The 26337-nt window shown below is 32.8% G+C and overlaps 2 protein-coding genes across 2 annotated transcripts; one reads left to right on the top strand and one right to left on the bottom strand.

The window, feature by feature from the left end:
- Positions 1–9057: 9057 nt before the first annotated feature.
- On the bottom strand, positions 9058–12120 carry LOC134715090 (uncharacterized). The gene is made up of 3 exons (XM_063576998.1): positions 11694–12120; positions 10478–10634; positions 9058–10009 (listed from the first exon to the last, which is right to left on the bottom strand). The coding sequence occupies exons 1-3, from the start codon at positions 12031–12033 to the stop codon at positions 9886–9888; spliced, it is 621 nt and encodes a 206-aa protein (XP_063433068.1). The 5' UTR covers positions 12034–12120; the 3' UTR covers positions 9058–9885.
- Positions 12121–17481: 5361 nt separating this feature from the next.
- On the top strand, positions 17482–24098 carry LOC134713850 (uncharacterized). Its single transcript, XM_063575130.1, has 5 exons — positions 17482–17550; positions 22606–22647; positions 22954–23032; positions 23238–23333; positions 23911–24098. The coding sequence occupies exons 1-5, from the start codon at positions 17539–17541 to the stop codon at positions 23997–23999; spliced, it is 318 nt and encodes a 105-aa protein (XP_063431200.1). The 5' UTR covers positions 17482–17538; the 3' UTR covers positions 24000–24098.
- Positions 24099–26337: the final 2239 nt, after the last annotated feature.

Below are 26337 nucleotides of genomic sequence, written 5' to 3'. Positions count from 1 at the left end.
TGTGATATCCTTTTTAAATGTCAACAGGGTAACTACATTCAACAATGTGAACACATTTTGAAAAATTCAGTCATAGGATATCTTATACATGGCGGCACATGCGGCTAAAGAGACAATGATAGCTTACTTGAAACGTCTTGATAAGACCCTGTGTAAAGTCAACAGCACACGAGTAAAGTAACAAGTCAGATAGCACAGTCGATTCTCATTTAATTGACAGCTTTCTGTAGACCTCTTCATCAAACAAATTCAATGGTTGTCGCATGTTGACCTCTGTTTTATTTGTTCTTCGTTGTTGTTTTAAGCACAAATAAGGCTGTTGATTTTTTTTTCTTTTGAATTGTTCCGTGCACATTCAGTTGTCGGGTATGGCATGTCGAGGACTTCGATAGATAACCATCCGGTGTAGGTTTATGTTGTGTTTTGCTCATTGTTGAAGGCCGTATAGTAACCTGCAGTTGTTGAAATCATCGTCATTTGGTCTCTGATGGAAAATTGTCTCATCGGCAATCATATCATATTTCATTTTTTTTTATCATATCAAGTTTGTTGGCAATAAAACCACAAGCATCTTATGGTGTCAGTTTCAGAGATTGGTTTGTTTGAATCGGATTGCTTTCTTACAGCAGACATTTGTATCTAAGTACGTCGGTCCACTTATTCACGAAACAAAGCTGGGTTAGTTCTTTCAATGTTTTTGAGTTAAATCTGTGTAAAGTATAGAACGGTGAATCTTTTTTTTTTATAGTGTTGTTTGTTTCCTCCCTTCCTTCTTAGCGGCAGGATAACAATAAAAGGCACATAAAATAATACTTTATAAAAATCAGAACAATAAAGTACTTGAATCCTTCATGCTCGAATGGTCATTAGCTTGTAATTCTTTTTTTTTTTAAATCTATTTACATGTAAGCATCAATTTTAATGGACATGCATACGCATTCTGATAACATAAAGGTAAAAACTTTATATAAAATTTATGACTTGGTAGATTGGTGGTTGATCGACAGATAGCATTTGAGGGTGTAATGAGCAGCGAACTAAACGAGTTAAGTACTGCTAAGCAACTTACAATCTTGTTCTCGGGTTATGTTTCATTCAGATATCAACATAACTGTCCAGAAAGACAGCAGCAACTTAAGTAATTGTCCTCAATTTTGACCAATCAAGGGGCTGAAAGGAAAACAATTTATTTGTTAAATTATATACATAACAGTTTTCAAATATTTTTTTTTCTTCAATTTTTCATCAAAGTTTGATTTTTTTCTTATTTGAGTTTCTATTTATCCATTTTAATTTTATAGATGTTAGGCAAAAATGACTCACAAAAAAATTGGTAAAAATTTACACCAAAAGGCAAAAACTCTAATAAACACTCGACTGACGATTTCAACCATGAATTTGTCTTGCTGATCATTTCTTTGGCATTTTAAAGTTCTCTCTATCTATTATAATTTTCAAGTTAATAGACAAAGATAAAAAAACTATGGTAACATTTGTCATCTAAGGGCAATCATGAACTCCTATAAGAAGTTGTTTGACAGTTTTGACGTATTTTGCCATGATAATTTGTAAAGCTCAACTTTTGCTTTGTTAGATTTTCCCTATTTATTACAGTTTTCAAATTAATAAACAAAACTTGCATTTTATTCCTTTGATCGATTTTTGTTCGCCTTGTCGGGCATTTTGGTTTGCAGGTGGGGACACATTTTATACTTCAAATTCGAACATAGACGTTTAGATATGTAATATCTGTCCTTACGTAATAATCATAACAAATATGGTTCCAAACAAAACTAATTTTTAATAAAGAAAAGTATTCCCCCTTGATGCATTATGCATATGTGAGAACCAATGCTGACAGTACTAATCTGTAAAATCGCTGTTTAACAATGTAACTCTTTAACCAATCAATATTTACAACTAATTGATCGTCCTATAAAAAACTAAGACCAGTATCATTTAAATTGGGTTGGATTAGTTCCGTGTAATTTAGTCATAAAGTCCTAAAGGAATATTTGACATTTTTCTCTCTGCTTTAATAGTTCTGCAACAAAATGATGCCATATCCTTAGCTTTGTAGAGATATAAAGAAATGCTACATAATTCCCCATAAACCATAAAATTTGGTGTCCTATTCCGAAACCAAAAACATGTTTACAGAATTGCAAATCCATTTTCTCAATATTCTGTTAATGTTCAAACCTCTTCACCTCTGATGAGTATAATAATATAGGTGCGATTACAGCATCAAAAAGTTGTTACTTGATATCAATTGGCAATGATATACGTTTTGTCTTCCTGTAGATCCTTTTTGTAGTTGATCAAAAATCGTTTTCTAGCAGTAAAAAACTACTGTTGTAATTAAAAGTTCTTCCTAAATAATTGTAAGGATCTTAAACTTTTTGAGCATTAACGTATGCATGAGTTGTTTTGCTAGAAGACTGCTGTTGACTCTAAATGTCTTGATTGTCTGTGTCGTTGTTTTGTTATCTCACCAATATTTACCCTTATATCCTTTTATTCAAAACCAAAAGTATAGAAATATTGTCACATTTTGACTTCTCTCTTGCTGATCTACATTTGTCTTAGCAAAAGGCGCAACAAAAGTAAACTATCGTCATTGCAGACGACGGACAATCATGTGATTTATTTGAAGATCTAGCGAACCTTAGTTGATGTTTAAAGATTTCAATTATTTTACTTGTGTGTAGATAGAAGAGAGTTAATCAAATGGTTCTTTAATATATAGAAGGCGACCGGTGTCCTATAGCCATTCTTCCCCCATGCCAAATTTTCCGGTGGGAAAGACTGGATCGATCTAATATTCCCCCCCGGAAAAATTGGCATGATCCCACTTTCCCCTTCAGCGTTATGGGGGGAAAACCAGGAGCAGGCCAATTTTTCCCCCGTAGTAGCGTGAGAAGCTAAATTTTCCGCCTTGTAACATAACGTCGGCGACGTCGCGGTAAGAATTTTTTATGAAACAAAAGAATTGTAACTTTTCTTATATCATGCCTCGTTCACACGTACATTTAATTCGAATTTCAATCGAATGCGAATCGAATTCGCTAATCACGTCCACACACTCTTCATTTTTAATTCGAATTGATTCGAATTGGCTCATTCGAATTATCCAATTTGCATTAGAAACACGGTTTTGTTAATACGACTTAAAAGTAAACGTCGTTTGGACAGTCAAGTGAATTTGACGCGCATTGCAATTCGATGTAGAATTGACGTTAGGACGTAAAACATTTCAAATGCGAATTAAACTAATTCGAATTAGTTAGTGCGAATCGAATTCGAATTACGTGTGAACTCAGCATCAGTTTATAGTAACCAAAGCTTCATTGTATGATTAATCCTTTGATAGGTATTAATAGAGTTTATATTTATACACACGAAACACATTCTGATGTGATGATCACATCCATTCTCTTTCGTGAACCCTTGGTATCATTGACTAAATGAATACAATTACTTTTACCACTTCTGGTCAATTAGTAGATTTTCCCCAGGACAGACGTCTATGATATCTCCAAAGTATTATGGTGAAATGATTTCACATGATATATCAAGTAAAGTATAAAGTATAAAGTATTAATAAGTAAAAGAACTAAAAAAAGCACGGATAGAGAGGAATACTCGTCGACTTAAACCTTTCATTCAGGAGAAGAAGTCCGATACGGATGAAACTTCTTTAAACTTAGAGGAGATATTAACACCCGCTTTTGCCAGCACGGAAGACATGGAAGTACAGGGACTAACCACATTATTGTTTGAGCTGTTCAAGATCTACAAAAAAAAACATCTGCCCTACAGGTGCATATATAGGGTCGAACACTTTCCAGCACTAATGATACAAATTCGACGTGGTATTAAGTAATTAAAGGCCACTGGGACCGTACGGCATTTCACAACGAGAAACCCTCATGTAGTCGGCTTTAGAATGCCCCTACCATAAAAATGTGAAAAAATTCAAACCAAACTTACGGACTTATTTATAACAAAATAATTTACGAAAAACATATGACCGACATGAAACGTCAACAACCACTGTAGCACTGTTCCTGGCTCTGGAATGGCACATACAGAACATGGCGGCAATAAACTCAACCCTCCTCCAACACAATACGAGACAGCACACCACAAGAAAATACTGTAAAATATCATCTGCAATTGACTTCACTTAATTGTTAGTACGGTGCACAATAATCACTTAAATTAAAAAACAATAGACACAAAGCACCGAAATGAAAGTCAAATGTATGCGCTGTTTACACTGAAAGTTATTTCAAAGCCAGTGAAAATGGTCTCTAGTCGGACTAGTGGACATAGACAGAATGATAAACATGTAAACAGAGTGGTGAATATGTATACAGACTTGTGGACATATAGACAGACAGTTAAATATGTAAAAAGACTAGGAGACACATAGAAAGACAGACCAGTTGACACATAGACAGACTGGTGAATATGTAGACAGACTTGTGGACATAAAGACAGACAGTTGAAAACGTAAAGACTAGGGGACACATAGAAAACTGCTAAACAGAAAGACAGACTAGTTGACACATAGACAGACTTGTGTAAATTTGAATGAACAACATATTTGTATACAAATAAATATAATTCTAACACTGTTCGGTTTAATTTCCAGACATGCATATAAATATATTGAAATCTATATCATGGGGGAAAGAGTGGCATGGGGGAAAAGTTACTATATGTATACGTATTGTAAACTTTCCGCAGGGGAAGAATGACAATGATCCAAAATTTCCCCGGGGGAAACATTGGCTCATGCCAGTCTTTCCCCTGGGGGAAAAACTGGCATGGGGGAAGAATGGCTATATAACACCGGCCTTGGCTACTTTTTGCACAGACAAACGGACGTCACTTTTCAACAAGGGAGAAGTAAAAAAAAAGTATAAGCTTTTTCGTAGGGACTTTTTTATGAATCAAAACAGGGACGGTGTGTAGTGGTCATCATACCTTATCTTTTGACTGAAATTTTTAGACGTTTCATAACTTTACTTTTGAAAATCCTATCAGAGATGCCCGGAAGTCAGGAATATTATGTCAATTTACATATTTATATGTATAAATTATCAATTTTGCCTTCATGCACATGTCTAGCATTTCCGACGGTTTTCGGTGCGTATTTCTTAAAATGCTCGCTAGCTTGTTACACCATATTGTTCGTTGGCATATTGATCTCTAGCTTAAATCTGGATTATGTCATTGATAATAATTCAAAGCCCCAAACAATGGTTTAAATATTTTAGAGGAATTGTGAATATGACCATTACACTTGTATCAGAACATAAATTATGCTCTTGATCGACAACTATAAAAAATTTGAATCACTAACATGCTTTTTTTTTGCAATAATGTTTGGACGCCAATAGTAACTTTGAGTAAACCGGAAGTACCTTCTCATTAATAATTTAGAAAATAGATGTGGAAAGTCCTTCAATGGTTCTGTTTTTGATTTTAATCTGTTATCGTTCTAAATATGCATGAAATATTTACCACCTGGCAGCAACAAATTGATCACTCAACTTTGTGTTACTAGTAGTTCTAGTTGTTCTATTTGAACGCCACGGTCTCTGCATGTTAAAGAACCTATGCAAAATCGTAAAGAAATCTGTGTGTGGCTTATGGTAAGGAATACAAGGTGTCTGCCCCTATCCTAACATTTTCATCCCGGTCGACCTACATGACAGCAACCAATCGATCTCTTATCTAGGTGTCACTGTGGATTCACGTTCGATACTAAATTTTGTGGGTTTCGTGAGTACAGGTCAACCATGAATTTAAATATCAACAACGAAATTACATGTTTTTTAGGCTTTGTAAGCAGCAATTGTAATAAACCACGGAATTAAATATCCTCGGAAATGCAAGGTATCCTCAATCCACGAAAATTGATGCTCACGAAAATAAATGAATCCACAGTTGTTCTCTTTGAATACCACGGTATCTGCATGTCCAAGAACCAATACGAAATCTCAAAGAAATCTGTATGTGTCATATGGCAAGGAATACAAGGTGTCTTCCCATATCTTAACATTTCCAGCCCGGTCGACCTACATGACATCTCCTACCAATTTATGGTTAAATTGTTCATGTTTCTTGTTTCTAGTTGAATGAAAGGTCGATACACGTTAAAAAAACCCACCGATTAATCAATCAGCTGACTAGAAGTAAGATCTACGGCATCAAACAGTCAACCACATTTTAGGTCTAATTACAATCCAATGACCCTGTTCGTAGACACTGTCCAACCCTGACAGTATGTTACTATCAATGTCCATGCTACATCAATCTTTAAAGACCATAATGTTGCAAAACACTTATCCTACCTTCATTACAAATATGTTGTTGTCCCCGCAAATACATGTAAAGCCCCAAGCAACATCATTTGTGTGTGTTCAACTCGTTACATTAACTGCTTGATAAATGAATAAGGTATTGAAAATTCACTTGGAAACCCAACAAATACCCTCACGACACTCACTAAAGAGGAAATCCTGGATAATCAAAGGTCTGCTCTGTTTTTCTTTGGAATTTCAACCAAAGATGATGAACTGGATCTTCCATCACTGTATTGGATACCTAAACTGCACAAGTGTCCTTACAAACCAACGGTATATTGCTAGGTCTTCCAAGTACTCCACGAAACCTTTCTAAATTATTAATATCTATTTTATCAGCAATTATAGACGGGCTTCAAAGTTATTGTGAAAATGCCTATTTTAGAGTTGGCGTGAATCAGATGTGGATACTTCAAATTCCAAAGATATTTTATTTTCATTCGTTTGATGTGTTTAGACCTTGATTTTGCCTTTTGAATTTGGACTTTCCGTTTTGAATTTTCCTCTGAGTTCAGTATTTTTGTGTTTTTACTTTTTAGAGTACATACAATCTAACTCTCTTTCATCTGGTAATAGTATTAAAACATTTCATTTTTCTACACTTTATACAAGTATTCCACATTCCAATCTAAAAGACAAATTGAAAGAGTTGGTATTGTTTTGTTTCATAAAAAAGAATGGCCTACAAAGAAACAAGTATATTGTCTTAGGAAGGGATATATCCTACTTTGTAAAGGATCACTCTAACTCAAACAAAAAATTCTCTGAAACTGACATTATCAAGATGCTTGATTTCATGATTGACAACATATTTGTTACGTTCGGCGGACGTGTTTATCAACAGACTTTCGGGATTCAAATGGGAACGAATTATGCCCTTTTCTTGCCGACTTGTTTATTATTTTGAGGCTGACTTTATACAGAAACGTCGTAGGAAGAAAGATAAGAAGTTAGCAATATCATGTAACTCTACTTTCCGCTCTATAGATGATGTTTTTCACTAAATAATTCAAAATTTGGTGAATATGTCGAACGCATCTATCTCATTGACCTAGATATAAAGGATACAACAGATACAGTTAAGTCGGCCTCATATCTGGACTTACATCTAGAAATTGACATTGAGGGTCGATTGAAAACAAAACAAATGAGATGATTTCAGCTTTCTAATTGTGAACTTTCCATTTCTAATTCTAAGTAGCAACATACCAGCAGCACCTGTATACGGTGTATATATCTCCCAATTGATACGAAACTCCCGTGCTTGCATTTCCTATAATGATTTTCTTGATAGAGGGTTGTTTCTCACAAGGAAGCTATTAAATCAAGAGTTCCAAATGGTGAAGTTGAAATAATTTCTTCGTAAATTTTACGGACGCCATCACGAGTTGGTTGACCGTTATGGAATAACCGTTTCACAAATGATAACGAATATGGGATATGTTCCCTACGTCGTAACTACAATCTCCTTCCCTTTCATAAATGTGATCTACCGAATTAGACTATTTAGCCTGTAAATGCAGTGGTTGTCGTTTGTTTATGTGTTACATATGTGTTTTTCGTTCATTTTTTTTTTACATAAATGAGGCCGTTAGTTTTACTCGTTTGAATTGTTTTACATTGTCTTATCGGGGCGTTTTATAGCTGACTATGCGGTATGGGCTTTGCTCATTGTTGAAGGCCGCACGGTGACCTATAGTTGTTAATGTCTGTGTCATTTTGGTCTTTTGTTGATAGTTGTCTCATTGGCAATCATACCACATCTTCTTTTTTATATTGTTATCTCATAAGCAACACGACGGGTGCCACACGTGGAGCAGGATCTGCTTTCCCTTCCAGAGCACCGAAATCATCCCTATTTTTTGGTGGGATTCGTGTTGTTTATTTTTTAGATTTTTATGTTGTGTCATGTGTACTATTGTTTGTCTGTTTGTACCACGGCGTTGTCAGTTTATTTACGATTTATGAGGTTGACTGTCCCTATGTTATCTTTCGTCCCTCTTTTACTTCAATGAATAAAATCAACAAAAGTAACAACAAACGAAAAGACGAAACATTTTAACACAAAAAAGTAATAAGTTTAACACCCAAGAAGTAGCGCTAGCCGGTCAGATCCAGAAGAAAAATCATGTCGACTGACACTCAGTCCCCAGAAGTAGTATCAGCCCTTCAGAAGTAAGCTTCATCATCCCGAAGAAAAAGAAAAAACAATGTCGACTGTCACTCAGTCTGCAGAAGTAATATCAGCCCATTGGAAGTAACACTCAACATCCAGAAGAATCACAATGTCGACTGTCTCTCAAGTCTCCAGAAAAAATTCAGTCCGTTAGATGTTACATTCAATATCCAGAAGAATCACAATGTCGACTGTCACTCAAGTCTCCAGAAGAGGTATCAGTCCGTTAGATGTTACATTCAACATCCAGAAGAATCACAATGTCGACTGTCACTCAAGTCTCCAGAAGAAGTATCAGTCCGTTAGATGTTACATTCAACATCCAGAAGAATCAATATGTCGACTGTCACTCAAGTCTCCAGAAGAAGTATCAGTCCGTTAGATGTTACACTCAACATCCAGAAGAATCACAATGTCGACTGTCTCTCAAGTCTCCAGAAAAAATTCAGTCCGTTAGATGTTACATTCAATATCCAGAAGAATCACAATGTCGACTGTCACTCAAGTCTCCAGAAGAGGTATCAGTCCGTTAGATGTTACATTCAACATCCAGAAGAATCACAATGTCGACTGTCACTCAAGTCTCCAGAAGAAGTATCAGTCCGTTAGATGTTACATTCAACATCCAGAAAAATCAATATGTCGACTGTCACTCAAGTCTCCAGAAGAAGTATCAGTCCGTTAGATGTTACATTCAACATCCAGAAGAATCACAATGTCGACTGTCTCTCAAGTCTCTAGAAGAAGTATCAGTCCGTTAGATGTTACATTCAACATCCAGAAGAATCAATATGTCGACTGTCACTCAAGTCTCCAGAAGAGGTATCAGTCCGTTAGATGTTACATTCAACATCCAGAAGAATCACAATGTCGACTGTCTCTCAAGTCTCTAGAAGAAGTATCAGTCCGTTAGATGTTACATTCAACATCCAGAAGAATCAATATGTCGACTGTCACTCAAGTCTCCAGAAGAGGTATCAGTCCGTTAGATGTTACATTCAACATCCAGAAGAATCACAATGTTGACTGTCACTCAAGTCTCCAGAAGAAGTATCAGTCCGTTAGGTGTTACATTCAACATCCAGAAGAATCAATATGTCGACTGTCACTCAAGTCTCCAGAAGAGGTATCAGCACGTTGGATGTTACATTCAACATCCAGAATATTCACAATGTCGACTGACACGCGGTATCTAGAAGTAACACCAGCCCGTCATAAGTAATATTCATCATCCAGAAGTGACACCAAGTCGAGTGAAGTATATAGTTGAATAAAGTAACATCCATACATCAGAAGCAACACCAAACTCTAAGATGGCGAAAAGCAACATCAGAAGTTACACCAAAGACATGCACTATCGTATCTGTAACATTTTGTATAAAATTTCCAACCGTCTTCTTTTATCTTAGGGATCTGTGTTATAACACCTGGACTTACTGCGACTAGTTCACAGCTGAAATAGATTAAATCATTAATAACCTTCATGTGGTTTTTTCTTTTTAATAGAATTTAGCTTTACGTCTTAAATCTTTTCAGAAAATACTTCTTGGATAATGAAAGGATTTCAAAATTATGACCGGTGTTCTTCCTCTTTTATCTAAAATTTAGATTTGTTTTAGTATATAATTTTTTAAAGGTTGTTAACTCTAAAAGTTTATAATTTTATAAAGTTCCTGAGAAAGATGCGACGAAAAATATTCACGCGACGGACGTGCATCATACACTACAGAAACTCCATACGTCGTTTTCTTTCGGGTCATATCCTCCGCTCTCTCCAAAGTAAAGAAGTTTGGCTTATGTCATCACTGTTTCAAATTTTGGTATTGTATGTGGTATATCTGTCCGATATATCTAATACCAGTATACTTTTTAATGGTTCAGATAATTTGGAGGAATGACAATGCAGAGGATCAAAACCTACCTTTGATTATGATAGTTGAATCCGATGCATGAGAGTTGCGTATCACACACGGCAGCACATTGCAACAATGGTATTTTCTTTGAGAACAAAATGGTCAAGTCTGCTTTATAGTTTGTTTTACATCTAGAGAATCTGCCATCGTAAAGGTTGTTTACAACTACAAAACACATGAAAATACAAGTTCGAGAACTTCACAATTCACAAATCTAACAATACTCCTTGGTAGAAGTTTTTTGGTAAATTAGACAAGAAGTAAACATTTTGGACAATATAAATTTTAAAAGAGATTACGGTAGTTATTTGATCTAAAATATGTAGTATAACGTAGTATGGCGAAATCAGAGATCTATATTTTAATTGGAATGGTCGTTTTTCAAATATTCCACGAAATGACAGAATTGACCAAAAAAAAACGCTCCTCGATTGTGTTGAAGCTGAAATCAATTCTTAACTTCATGTGAAGTCTGATAGAGATGCCCTCTTTGACATTGCTTAAGAAATTTTAAACTTATCTACACTGAATAATCAGCAAAAATTAATTTATTTAAGTGTGAAGACAATCAGGTCCTCGATACGAATATGAGTTAGATCTATTTATTTTTCATGTAACTATATTGTAAACCAAAGTTTTTGTTACAATCAAATTGTATTGTGATTGTGTAATTAGATTCTTAATATCTATACTAATCAATGTTGTTTTTTCCCTTATACATGCTCTATGTGCCCCTTATTTGGCAATACATTATCTTCTTGTAAATGGTCTTGTTCGGATATTTGAATGCAGAATGATTGAATAAATGATTTAAGTTTCTTACTGCCTTGTAATGCTATCTTGTTCTACGTGTTCACTCCAAAATAATAAGATATTGTGAAGCAAAAAAACAACAATGATATTGTTTAATATGATAATATGGATTTAACTATAGCATCTGTTTTCTTATCGTTAAATATTTATAAAAAATGAAAGTCCCAATGTTCCATACTTCTTCATGTTTGCAAGTCAGAAACCAAACAACCATGTGTTTTATGTATTTATATTAATTATAAACCATTTTTAAAGAAGAATTACTTTTCGCTGTTGTTCGAATACTGGGCATTTCATCAGGAAATAAATTTCATTCTCAATTGAATTCAAAGAACAAAATTTACAAACTCTTATAAACAATAACTATTGTATTGAAGCCATTAAGAAATTGAGAAGGTGAAACACTTTTACCTTCTAATTGTACCTTCCATTCTCCTAAATTATCATGATTTGTGTATATTCCTATGCTTCTTACTGTAAAGGGATTTGGGTCGGTCCACTCAGCTATAACCTTTATACCAATGATAAGTCCTCTTCCTATCCTTAGATCTCCGTTTATGGCACTGATCCAAAATGGTCGGTACTCATCACATTTACAAACGTCAGGGGTGTCGTATTTGACGCTTTGCTTGCTATCCTTTGTTAGTGAATCGTCATACCGTTTTCGAATAGCTGATTTTCCATTTGCCCAGCCACCAATAATAAAACCATACATGGGCTTTGAGGAATCTCCATCAACTGAATTGGACATAATAATTGAAACATCTCGACATGCCTTCGCCTCAAATGTAAGTGTCGTTATCCCACTTAAATCAATGCCATATTTGTTGATATCAACAACGTAGTACAGTCTCCGGGACAAGTTTGCAATTCCGCTGAGTGCAAAAGTTGTCACCTTAATTTTTAGACTTAAGTCAAAACAAAGTTGATAACTTGGTTGGTATTGGTTCCCTGATATTTGTCCTAAAAAAATTTGGCTCTAGCACCACTGTTGAAAAAGTTATGCCCCTTTTTTCAACAAATTCCTCAGAGGAAAAGTACTTTTCCTCAAGGGAAATCAAATTTCCCTGAAGGAAAAAGATTTTTCCTCAAGGGAAATTGTTTTTTCCTCAAGGGAAAAAGATTTCCCTTAGGGAATTTGCTGCATAATTATTTCCTTAGAGGAAATTCTTTTTCCTTAGAGGAAATTCTTTTTCCTTTGAGGAAATTTGCAGCTTCAAATTTTCCTTTGAGGAAATTTGCAGCTTCAAATTTTCCTTTGAGGAAATACTTTTTCCTGTGAGGAAATTTGTAGCTTCACATTTTCCTTTGAGGAAATTTTTTTTCCTGTGAGGAAATTTTTGACAAACACTTTTCCTTGGAGGAAAATTCAAGACAACAAATTTCCTCTGAGGAAATCATTGTTCTTCAAATTTCCTCCAAGGAAATTTCTGAACATCAAATTTCCCTTAAGGAAATGTTTTTCCTTATTTTTACTTGTTAAACATTTCTTCACTACACCATGTATACTAACAGTATGAATATAATTATTAAAAGACTGTAGAATTGATGCAAATGATATTTAAAAATTTAATAATAAATGTTTGACTCAAAATTTTAATGACATTGAAAATAATACAGTCTGACTGTTTAGATCTAGGTATTGTTTATACTTTTTATATAAATTTAACTTTGATTTATAATTTTTTTGGAGCAAATGCTTCTGTTTTCTTTGTAATTGTTTCAATGCGATACAATAATAAGCAACCAATTTGAATGTCATTATATCATTTGTGGTGTTCTAAAAAAAATATTTATATATTTGCAGATTAAATAATAAAATAAACACTTTTCGTGTTATTTTAAATTAGAATTTCTTCTGTTTCAGCTTGTGTACAGTTATTCAATCCACTATGTAAGAATTCAGTGAATACATTATTCCATTCACTAAACAATTCCCTTCAATTCTAAGAGAAATCATTTTTGCAAATTGTTCTTCAATGATCTTCTTCTGTATATTTGATATGAGGGAGCGATGTAAATGAGTGGATAAAACTGGTTATCCTTTTTTCAACAACAAAATAGTATTTATTCTGCATTCTCCTTTCTTTTGATTAAGATATGTTGTTGCTTTTATGCAATAGTGTTTTCGGGTATCTATGATAGAACTCCATTTTGTTTTATATGGTCATTATCACATGTTGAAATTTCCTATTTCTTTTTTGCAGGAAAGCACACATTCCATTTCAAATTATTCCAATTATGCACTATGTAAATAAATTTCAACTTTAAGTTTCCTCTTCAGTAATCATGAAAACTGAGATGTCTGATCACCTATAAATACACAAAAAAAGCAAATAAAATGTTATAAATGGAGAGAGAAACAGCAATAAATGTTTTTCATGTGTATCTTTCCTTATTAAAATACATTAAGTAAACTTGAACTCGAGAAAAATAAATAACTGCGATGTAGACTAAAAAGTATAAAATGCAAGATAAAGTATTCACGAAAAATTAGTTGATTTACAGTAGTCAAGTCCATGTTTGCAGGAAATTTACATCATTGGTTGTCTGGTGGAGAGTTGTCTTATTGGTAATCATACCACATCTTATTTTTATATAACCTTGCCATATTCCTATTGTGCCTGTCCAAAGTTCAGAGCCTGTAGCTTTTATCAGTTTAGTCTGACACTAAAATTTAGTGGTTGTTGTTGTTGTTGTTTCATACCGGTCATATTTATTTTTTGTAATTTATTTTGTTATAAACTAGGCAATTAGCATGATTAGTTTTACAGTTTGAATTGTTTCAATGTTTCATCTTTAGGTCTTTTATACTTTGACTATAGTATAGGGTATTGATTTTCTCATTATTGAAGGTCATAACAGGCCTACAATTTCTTTCTCAAAGCCGTGATAGTTTTCATATTTAATATACCACATCTTTGAGTTTTTATAGTAATCATGATACTAGTAATCATCTTTCAAGTTCAATAACTTTTTAAAATTAAAAGGTGCCTTACCATTTAGGTTTAGTTGGCTTCTGCAAATTTTACATTGCCTATCATTTCTGCTGTATATTATTTCTCTGTACCTTCTATAGTTCTTGTCCTATACATAAAAGAGTAAAAGTTGAATGACATCTTGCATCAATATTTTTTCTGTTTAATGTACATTTATATGTATATTAATGTGTGTTTAATAAAAATCTAAACCATGAGTGCTTGATAAGCTTCTTGCCCTTATAGCTGGTCTGTAAGCTTTAAATGAATTTTATTGATCGACTAAAAAACTATGAGCACTGCGCAAATAAGACCCCCGCCCTCCAAAAAAACAAAAACATGCACAAACAGTGGTATTCATTGACATAAAACATGTATATAATTTGGCTCAATTTATAGATCTCTCAAGTGACTATAAGTTTAAGGCTGCGATTTTTTTAACAAATACATTTCTAAAACCTTTCAAAGATTTTGAAAATGGACAAATTTTAAATAACTTTGCAACAACTAAAGTTCCTTAACTCTGCATCTTATAAAAAAATATACATGATAAATAGGGAATGATACTCCAGCTTGCATATTATTCAAAGTTTTAAAGGAACATAACTGAAGAACGGTAAAAGTTTTACTACAAAAATTTGAAATTGATCTGATTAAAATTGTGATAAAAAGTATTGTTTTAAAGTTTAATAAAATTTGGTTGAGGGAAACTTAAGTTAGAAGGCTGAAACAATTTTTTCCATTTTTAAAGAACATAACTATAGAATTTAGTAAAAGAGACACTACCAAAATTCAAACTTAATCTGTATTTTGTGGTTATAAGCATTGTGTATTGATTTCATAACATTTGGTTGAGACAAACTAAAGTTTAGAAAACAGGAAACCAAAAATTCAGCATATTTTCCCCATTTCTAAAGGGGCATAACTCTGATACTCTAGTACAGTAACACTGACATCACCAAAATTCAAACTTGATCTGAGTATTGTGATAACAAGCTTTTGTAAAAGTTTAATTGAATTTGTTTGAGGCAAACTAAAGTAATGTAAGAGAACAAAAAACAACTTTGGGACAGACGGACAAACGATAAAGTGTTAAACATTATGCCCCCTCCACTTTGGGTCATAATAATAAAAAGGGTGTTTATGTCAAGATATAAAAACAATTCACCAAAGTTTCATAAAAATTTGTGAAAGCATTCTTGAGACTATCCTAATCCCAAGTCATGATAGTACAATGACATAAATCAGATTTTTTTTTAAAATTAAAAGGAAAATTATCATGTTTATGTTATACAAAAATAATTCACCAAGTTTCATTAAAATTGCTCAAAGCATTATTAATAGTATACGTACTGGAAAATCCCCCCTTTTATGAATAAAATCCCTAACTTTAAATAAAAAATTTAAAATCCCTAAAAATTAAAAAGGACCTTAATTATCATGATTATACATGTTATATGTGACTTGTTATTTAACATAACAAAAAAAACCAAAGGCAATGAAAGAGAAACTGACAATGCCAAGGCAAAACATAAGATGCAGAAAAGAAAAACAAAACAAAACAAAACACTAAGCAACACCAAAAAACTAGTGTTGAATTTATGTGCTCAGTCAGTCAGTGAGAGTTGGCAGATCCTGACCTACTATATCTATGCTTAAAAACATAAAAATCATATAGTTCTAAACATATTTTGTAAATTTATACTTTATTAACAAGTGAAACTGCGAGCTACTGCTCACTGATGATACCCCCGCCGCAAGTGGATAATATAAATAGTGTAAAAATATGCAAGTGTTCGGTAAACAGGAAGTTGTCGAGTGATGAATCTGAAAACGCATCACACGGTATAGCTGACTTATATAAATCCTAAAACAAAATTAAAGAAATCCTTGTATTGTAGTTCCTGAGAAAAATGTGACGAAAATTTTCAACTTGGCTCAGTATCATGTGTAAAATCATACAAGTGTTCGGTTAACAGGAAGTTGACAAGTGATCAATCTGAAAACGCATCACATGGTATAAATGACTTAGATAAACCCTGAAACCAAATTTCAGAAATCCTTGTATTGTAGTTCCTGCGAAAAATGCGAAGAAAAATATTCATGGGACGGACTGACTGACTGACGGACGGACGGACTGACAGACAGAGGTAAAACAGTATACCCCCCTTTTTTGAAAGCGGGGGTATAAAAGTTGTCATAAATAGCATAGACACCTTTGAGTTTTGAGAACCACATGTGTTAATTGTGCGAGTATAATCATTGATAATCATGCACAAGATTGACTTTTTTTAAAAAAGCCTATATATTGAAATTTTCTGAAAATATTGCATGCATTTATTAATATGACCAATTTCAAGAAATGCACAAAGATGCGAGATGATTTATATAATTGTAATTTCAGGATTTACAGTAAAGGCTTTTATCCCCACTGCATTTTGCACTTTTTCTTATTCAGGAGCCAGAAGTTATGGCCTTTGTGACCTTTGTATGATTTTTATTTTAGTTTCTTTTTCTTTGTATTGAAAAGTTTAGTATGACGTCCATTATCACTCAACTAGTATACATTTTTGTTTAATGGCAAGCTAAAGCATGCCTCACAGGCACGGATCCAGGGGGCTGAGGGTTGGACATGTTGGAACCCCCCCTTTCTTTACTGGACGATCAATGCATTTGAATGGGGACATGTAGTTTAACACACCCCCCCCCCCCCCCCCCCAAATTTGTCCTGGGTTAGGAACCCCTTTATATGACTCAGGATCCACCCAAGTCTCATGTTTCGGGATTTTCTCGTTGCAATGAAGACCCATTGGTGACCTATGGCTGTTATCTGCTCTTTGGTCATGTTGTTATCTCTTTGATACATTCCCCATTTCCATTTCAATTTTCTTTTCAGTTCTATTATAAATATTAGAAACGAGTTTGGCGCGTTTACAAAAATATAATTGTCTGTGCTGACAGGGGAGTATGTGTGCATACCAATATTTAAATTTTCTAGGCCTTCTTTTTGAATATTTTGTGCATTTCTTGGTAAAATACTGTCAGACCTCGAGTGCTGTTGTTTTTACAAAAACGGGAGGTATAATAGTTGTGGTTCTTACCATTTAAAAACCACGATATGGACCACGCTCTGATTGGTTAATTTACCAATCATTTTTGTCATCTATCTTACCATTGGCTCTTAATCAAACTCGGATTTTTTAGACAAAGAAGAGAGGTTCCGAAGTTTATGTTTACTTTCGTTTTAACTTTACTTTACTACTGAGACAGTCTAGAAGATGCCGAAAAGGGTAACACATTAAAATAGAACCATCATATTGCAAATATAACCTTTGCATTAAACTTTAAAGCAAAAAAATGTCCCCCTTTTTTGTTGGAAACAATTGATGATTAGACAAGGGATTACTTCAGCCTGACTGGAGCTGTCCCGCCTTCGTGGCAGTCTATGGGCCGCTTCATAAACAATTTTGGATCTACCACTGATTAAAAGATGAAAATACCAAAGTTACTTCACCTTTTTGTATTCTTGAGGGTAGTAATGTCTGTTTACTTCAGTCATTTTCGGCTACCATTTGCGTCAAATGAGGGGGGATAGGACCTTTATCAGGACTCCGGTATCGGCTGTTAATAAGCTCGGGATTTCCGGATTGATCCTTTCGGGATCCGGGAATTCTTCATTTCCGCTTTCGGGATGCCGGGATTTACAATACATATAGACTGTACCTAAGAACCACAGACAAGACATAAAGACTATCATAAGAACCACAGACAAGACATATAAACTGTACATAAGAACCACAGATAAGACATATAAACTGTACATAAGAACCACAGACAATAGATATAGACTGTAAATAAGAACCACAAACATAAAGACTCTACCTTAGAACCACAGACAAGACATATAAACTGTATAAAAGAACGCAGACAAGACATATAAACTGTACATAAGAACCACAGACAAGACATATAAACTGTATATAAGAACCACAGGCAAGACATAAAGACTATACCTAAGAACCACAGACAATAGATATAGACTACCTAAGAACCACAGACATAAAGACTCTACCTAAGAACCACAGACAAGACATATAAACTATAAAAGAACCACAAACATTACATATAAACTGTACCTAAGAACCACAGACCAGAAACATAAACTGTACATAAGAACCACAGACAAGACATATAAACTGTATATAAGAACCACAAACAATACATATAAACTGTACCTAAGAACCACAGACCAGAAACATAAACTGTACATAAGAACCACAGACAAGACATATAAACTGTATATAAGAACCACAAACAATACATATAAACTGTACATAAGAACCACAGACAAGACATATAAGCTGTACCTAAGAACCACAGACAAGACATATAAACTGTACCTAAGAACCACAGACCAGAAACATAAACTGTACATAAGAACCACAGACAAGACATATAAACTGTATATAAGAACCACAAACAATACATATAAACTGTATGTAAGAACCACAGACAAGACATATAAGCTGTACCTAAGAACCACAGACAAGACATATAAACTGTATATAAGAACCACAAACAAGACATATAAACTGTATATAAGAACCACAAACAATACATATAAACTGTATATAAGAACCACAAACAATACATATAAACTATAAAAGAACCACAAACAATACATATAAACTGTATATAAGAACCACAAACAAGACATATAAACTGTATGTAAGAACCACAGACAAGACATATAAGCTGTACCTAAGAACCACAGACAAGACATATAAACTGTATATAAGAACCACAAACAAGACATATAAACTGTATATAAGAACCACAAACAATACATATAAACTGTATATAAGAACCACAAACAATACATATAAACTATAAAAGAACCACAGACAAGACATATAAACTGTATATAAGAACCACAAACAATACATATAAACTGTATGTAAGAACCACAGACAAGACATATAAGCTGTACCTAAGAACCACAGACAAGACATATAAACTGTATATAAGAACCACAAACAAGACATATAAACTGTATATAAGAACCACAAACAATACATATAAACTGTATATAAGAACCACAAACAATACATATAAACTATAAAAGAACCACAAACAATACATATAAACTATAAAAGAACCACAGACAAGACATATAAACTGTATATAAGAACCACAAACAAGACATATAAACTGTATATAAGAACCACAAACAATACATATAAACTGTATATAAGAACCACAAACAATACATATAAACTATAAAAGAACCACAAACAATACATATAAACTGTACCTAAGAACCACAGACAAGACATATAAACTGTACCTAAGAACCACAGACAAGACATATAAACTGTATATAAGAACCACAAACAAGACATATAAACTGTATATAAGAACCACAAACAAGACATATAAACTGTATATAAGAACCACAAACAATACATATAAACTGTATATAAGAACCACAGACAAGACATATAAACTGTACCTAAGAACCACAGACAAGACATATAAACTGTATATAAGAACCACAAACAATACATATAAACTGTATATAAGAACCACAGACAAGACATATAAACTGTACATAAGAACCACAGACAAGACATATAAACTGTACATAAGAACCACAAACAATACATATAAACTGTATATAAGAACCACAGACAAGACATATAAGCTGTACCTAAGAACCACAGACAAGACATATAAACTGTACATAAGAACCACAAACAATACATATAAACTGTATATAAGAACCACAGACAAGACATATAAGCTGTACCTAAGAACCATAGACAAGACATATAAACTGTATAAAAGAACCGCAGACAAGACATATAAACTGTATATAAGAACCACAAACAATACATATAAGCTGTACCTAAGAACCACAGACAAGACATATAAACTGTATATAAGAACCACAAACAATACATATAAACTGTATATAAGAACCACAGACAAGACATATAAACTGTACCTAAGAACCACAGACAATAGATATAGACTGTACATAAGAACCACAAACATAAAGACTCTACCTTAGAACCACAGACAAGACATATAAACTGTATAAAAGAACCGCAGACAAGACATATAAACTGTATATAAGAACCACAAACAAGACATATAAGCTGTACCTAAGAACCACAGACAAGACATATAAACTGTATATAAGAACCACAGACAAGACATATAAGCTGTACCTAAGAACCACAGACAAGACATATAAACTGTATATAAGAACCACAGACAAGACATATAAACTGTATATAAGAACCACAGACAAGACATATAAGCTGTACCTAAGAACCACAGACAAGACATATAAACTGTATATAAGAACCACAGACAAGACATATAAGCTGTACCTAAGAACCACAGACAAGACATATAAACTGTATATAAGAACCACAAACAATACATATAAACTGTATATAAGAACCACAGACAAGACATATAAACTGTACCTAAGAACCACAGACAATAGATATAGACTGTACATAAGAACCACAAACATAAAGACTCTACCTTAGAACCACAGACAAGACATATAAACTGTATAAAAGAACCGCAGACAAGACATATAAACTGTACATAAGAACCACAGACAAGACATATAAACTGTATATAAGAACCACAGGCAAGACATAAAGACTATACCTAAGAACCACAGACAATAGATATAGACTACCTAAGAACCACAGACATAAAGACTCTACCTAAGAACCACAGACAAGACATATAAACTATAAAAGAACCACAAACATTACATATAAACTGTATATAAGAACCACAGACAAGACATATAAGCTGTACCTAAGAACCACAGACAAGACATATAAACTGTATATAAGAACCACAAACAATACATATAAACTGTATGTAAGAACCACAGGCAAGACATAAAGACTATACCTAAGAACCACAGACAATAGATATAGACTGTACCTAAGAACCACAGACATAAAGACTCTACCTAAGAACCACAGACATAATGACTCTACTTAAGGTCCACAGACAAGACTTATAAACTGTATATAAGAACCACAAACAATACATATAAACTATAAAAGAACCACAAACAATACATATAAACTGTACCTAAGAACCACAGACAAGACATATAAACTGTACCTAAGAACCACAAACAATACATATAAACTGTATGTAAGAACCACAGACAAGACATATAAACTGTATGTAAGAACCACAGACAAGACATATAAACTGTACCTAAGAACCACAGACCAGAAACATAAACTGTACCTAAGAACCACAGACAAGACTTATAAACTGTACCTAAGAACCACAAACAATACATATAAACTGTACCTAAGAACCACAAACAAGACATATAAACTGTACCTAAGAACCACAAACAAGACATATAAGCTGTACCTAAGAACCACAAACAATACATATAAACTGTACCTAAGAACCACAAACAAGACATATAAACTGTATGTAAGAACCACAGGCAAGACATAAAGACTATACCTAAGAACCACAGACAATAGATATAGACTGTACCTAAGAACCACAGACATAAAGACTCTACCTTAGAACCACAGACATAAAGACTCTACCTAAGAACCACAGACAAGACATATAAACTATAAAAGAACCACAAACATTACATATAAACTGTACCTAAGAACCACAGACAAGACATATAAACTGTACCTAAGAACCACAAACAATACATATAAACTGTATGTAAGAACCACAGACAAGACATATAAACTGTACCTAAGAACCACAGACAAGACTTATAAACTGTACCTAAGAACCACAGACAAGACATATAAACTGTACATAAGAACCACAAACAATACATATAAACTATAAAAGAACCACAAACATTACATATAAACTGTACCTAAGAACCACAGACAAGACATATAAACTGTACCTAAGAACCACAGACAAGACATATAAACTGTATATAAGAACCACAAACATTACATATAGACTTTACCTAAGAACCACAGACAAGACATAAAAATTGTATATAGAACCAAAGACAACTCATACAGACTATACCTAAGAACCATAGATAATGCAAATACTAGGCAAATAGATAGTTTCTTAGAACAACATAAACCTTTATCTATGAGCACAGATAATATATCAAGACTCTATATCGATAATTCATTATATGTATATACATATCATCTTGTTTTACAATATTAACAGGTGTTACATGTTTCATTATCTTTGATTCCCATTTGTTGTTATAGTTTTTGCAACAACAAAAAATGGAAGTGCATAATTACTGTGCCAATATGTAAATAATTTCTATTATATATTTATAGGACAGAAAAAGTGAGGAAGATTGGGAAAAGGTGAAGGCAGTTGTAAGTTCAACATCAAATTACAATTGCAGTAGTAGCTTTAATAACTCATATTCTTTGCAACAACTTTCATTACCAAACATTTAATAGGTGTCATTTCTTTTTATGTTTCAGTATCTTTATTAGATTTTTACATTGAAACTCAGATTTTTTTTCTAAATGGTGTTCTTTAACAAAGGCTTACATTAAAAAAATAATTTATAGATAGAATTTTTATCAATGTCTTTTTATGTATATATGATATTCTGTACGCTTGATCTGTTTTGACTAGTATTCAAGTTTGTTTGATAAATTTCTTTTTACTTGCAGGTGAATAAGATGTTGGACAGAGGGGATACTATTGTATCTATAATGATTAACAAAGATTCAAAAACAGTTGAGTTTTGTGGTAAGCACAGATATGGTTTCATTTTTATTGAAGACACAAGTATTTGAAGTATGAAATATTGCTATTGATAGAAATAGAATTTTTACCAATTTCAACTGAGAAGATAAGGTATCTTTTTTATAAGCAAAACAGTTTATTTTAAAATGTACATGGAGTTTCCTTTTTTACATGTGTATTTATATTTTGATGATAAATGTAATTTCAGGTCCTGACCACATGAAAGGCTTTGGGCAAAGGATTGCCAATGATTTTGTCCAGGCTGCAACAAAGATAGAAGTCTGTGCACCCTCAATAAATTTAGGTATTTTTCTTTTATTTTTGAATGATAAGATGTACAGAGCAATGTGTTTTTTCCCCCTTTAATTAATGATACTGAGTGCAAATGCAATTTGTTTGTTGGCAACCTTAATTAAAAGTTCTGATCTGACGGATATTGTGGTTTATGGGGTGTGGTTTTTAGCCTTTGTCAAAGCCAAACTTCTTTTTTCCACTTAGCCCAGACAAAGTTGACATATGTATCATAAATGATTATATAGTTAAGTGTAAGTTTGGGATTGAATTATTATTTTCTTATGTTTTTAATTTTTAATTTTTTATGTGCTATGCAGATAATGCCAAGACATGAACAAGTTCATTAAATCAATAAAGATGGACAAACACTTTGCAACAATAAAAATGAAAACATTGATATACTAACAAACATAAGCAATGTTGAAATCTTAAGAGAGCAACTCCAACAAAAGTAATACATTATTCAACAGGCAGACAATATTAAAAACAGGTAACCATGCCATATCATCTATGAATAATAAGCATGTAACAAATACTACAAGCTGATACACATGTGCTTTACATTTAAAAATATTCATATTTTGAAGGAGTGGCAACCATGGATATAGACAATGCCAATACACATAACATAAGGAAGGTGATGGCAGATATTGTCAACACAGATGGTAAGTTTTAGATAGTTGTAGTGTTTTGATCATGTTTGTTACAGTTATTTATCAAATTTAGGATGTTACCATTTCTACATGCAATAATGAGTTTTTAAAAAGGCAGACACCATTAGGCATTTTACACCTTTTAATGTTGACAGATACTGCAGAAACATTTATTTTTTAGTGGGATAAAAATTTCATGGTTTTGTCTCTATATAAGATTTCATGGGAATTTACATTCGTGGTTTCCAGTAAAGGGAAGTGATATCATATGTAAGTTAAATTTCCTTGGAGGTTTCAATTTTGTGGATATAATATTCTTTCCACGAATTTAAAAAAAAAAAATCCTCCATGAAAATTTTTGTTTTTACAGTATGACACTGCATTAAACGGTCTTTACAATAATATATGATATATGATATTGCAAACAGGACAGTATTTGTTTATAGAAAAGAAAATTGGTCAGCATAGTTATATTTTTAATACATTTATGTATAAATGTTAGTTATACTTGGTGATCCAGTGGTTTAATTTGTTTTACCGCTGCATCACCTGCTTGTGTACCTGACTTCTATCTTAAGTGACTACGATCATCAGTTTTTGTACTGAAGGTCAGTAGATCTCCAGCTTCCTCAAGCAATTAAAAACTGACCCCATAGGAAAAAGATAAAATTGATATACTATTATTACTTTTTAAATGCAATGTATGAATCATTTGCTTTTTTATATATTTGTCTTTATTAACTATAACAATATCACTACAATTATATTAAAGGAGATTATATTTGGTAAGTATTTGTGATTTGAGATTATTATATAATGTGTAGCTTATGGTGTCTCTACAACTTGTACTAAGTGTTCCTAGCTGTGGTGACTGCTTCTACTTATCTGTATCATAATATCATTCTACTCCTTCATTAAACTTTGAAGTAGACTACCCAATTATTTACTAGATTTATATGCAAGTTAGTCTTAGCTTGAATAGTAAATGAACCTAAAACACTGTTTTCTTTATTGAAAATTAGTACTGAATATTATTGATCTTCTCATAATTCTGGAAAAAAACCTAATTCAGCACTTATTACTTATTCACTGTAGAAGCCAGCATACATTTTATGGAAAAAATTGAATACCATGTTTATTTTCAACCTTTTTTGAAGATATCCAATTCTGTTTAATGTGACAAATATAAAAAAAAGAAGATGTGGTATGAATGCCAATGAGACAACTGTCCACAAGAGACCAAAAATGGCACAGACATTGACAACTGTAGGTCAATAGATGGCCTTCAACAATGAGCAAAGCCCATACCATATAGGTTTAAAAGGACCCGATAGGACAATGTAAAACAATTCAAACGAGAAAACTAAGTTGATAAAAAAAAGAAAATTTAATCATTGATTCTATATACAAATAAGTATTTCATGTTTAAAATGCTAGCTAGCTGTACCATTTTATGCATACTTGTAAAAAGATATTGTGTGAATATACCCATGCTTCCATATAAATAGATATAATTTGTCTAAAATAACAGCCCAACAATGTTAAAACTGTAAATTGCATACGCCAATTTTCTGTTCTTCCCTCAATGGGATGTGAACTCATACTACTAAGATATATATATTTACAGATCTTACATTGTTAGACTGACGTTTAGACAAAATATTATATTCATATTTATAAATATATATATATATATATAATACTAATAGATCTACAAATGAGCACATTGCATGTTAATATGGAACACTTTTAATATAAATAGAATTGGCATTGAAGGTAAATGATTAAACAATTTTTCCCAACAGAAACACATATCAATCCTGTTTTTGGTGAAAGTTTTAGATGATATATATAATATGATATCCTACATTAACAGATATGTGCAGAGTATTTTAGATTCATGTGGAATTTTGTCATGGAAATTTTCTCTTTACATATATATGGACTATAATTTTTGCTTTGCTTATACCTTTCTATATAATAACTAATTATTGTCATGTATGTTTTATATTTATACACAATTTCACACACTTTTTTGGTTTGTATGGCACTAGTTGAGACTTAATTTTTTTGTGTGTTAAAAATAAATATTATGCTATTTAACAGACTAAATTTTTGAAAGGTACACAATTTAACTTTCAATTCAGAAATTTGTAAGTTCAATTTTCATTATGTGTTTTTTGATTGACGAACAAAATTTGAAATTCAAACTGTAGACATACCAAATCACCATTCTGTAAAAGTTTTAAGAAAATTTCATAACAAATATCAACTTCAACTAAGTTGTTAGAGATGATAATACAAATCAAATAGGTCTTTAATTTTCATACATTGAAACTATACATTTTTTTCTATTTACCA

The sequence above is a fragment of the Mytilus trossulus genome, chromosome 4 (assembly GCF_036588685.1).
Source record: "Mytilus trossulus isolate FHL-02 chromosome 4, PNRI_Mtr1.1.1.hap1, whole genome shotgun sequence".
Lineage (NCBI taxonomy): Eukaryota > Metazoa > Mollusca > Bivalvia > Mytilida > Mytilidae > Mytilus > Mytilus trossulus.
The sequence above is the reverse complement of the archived record's forward strand: the minus strand, read 5'-3'. Positions and strand labels throughout refer to the sequence as shown.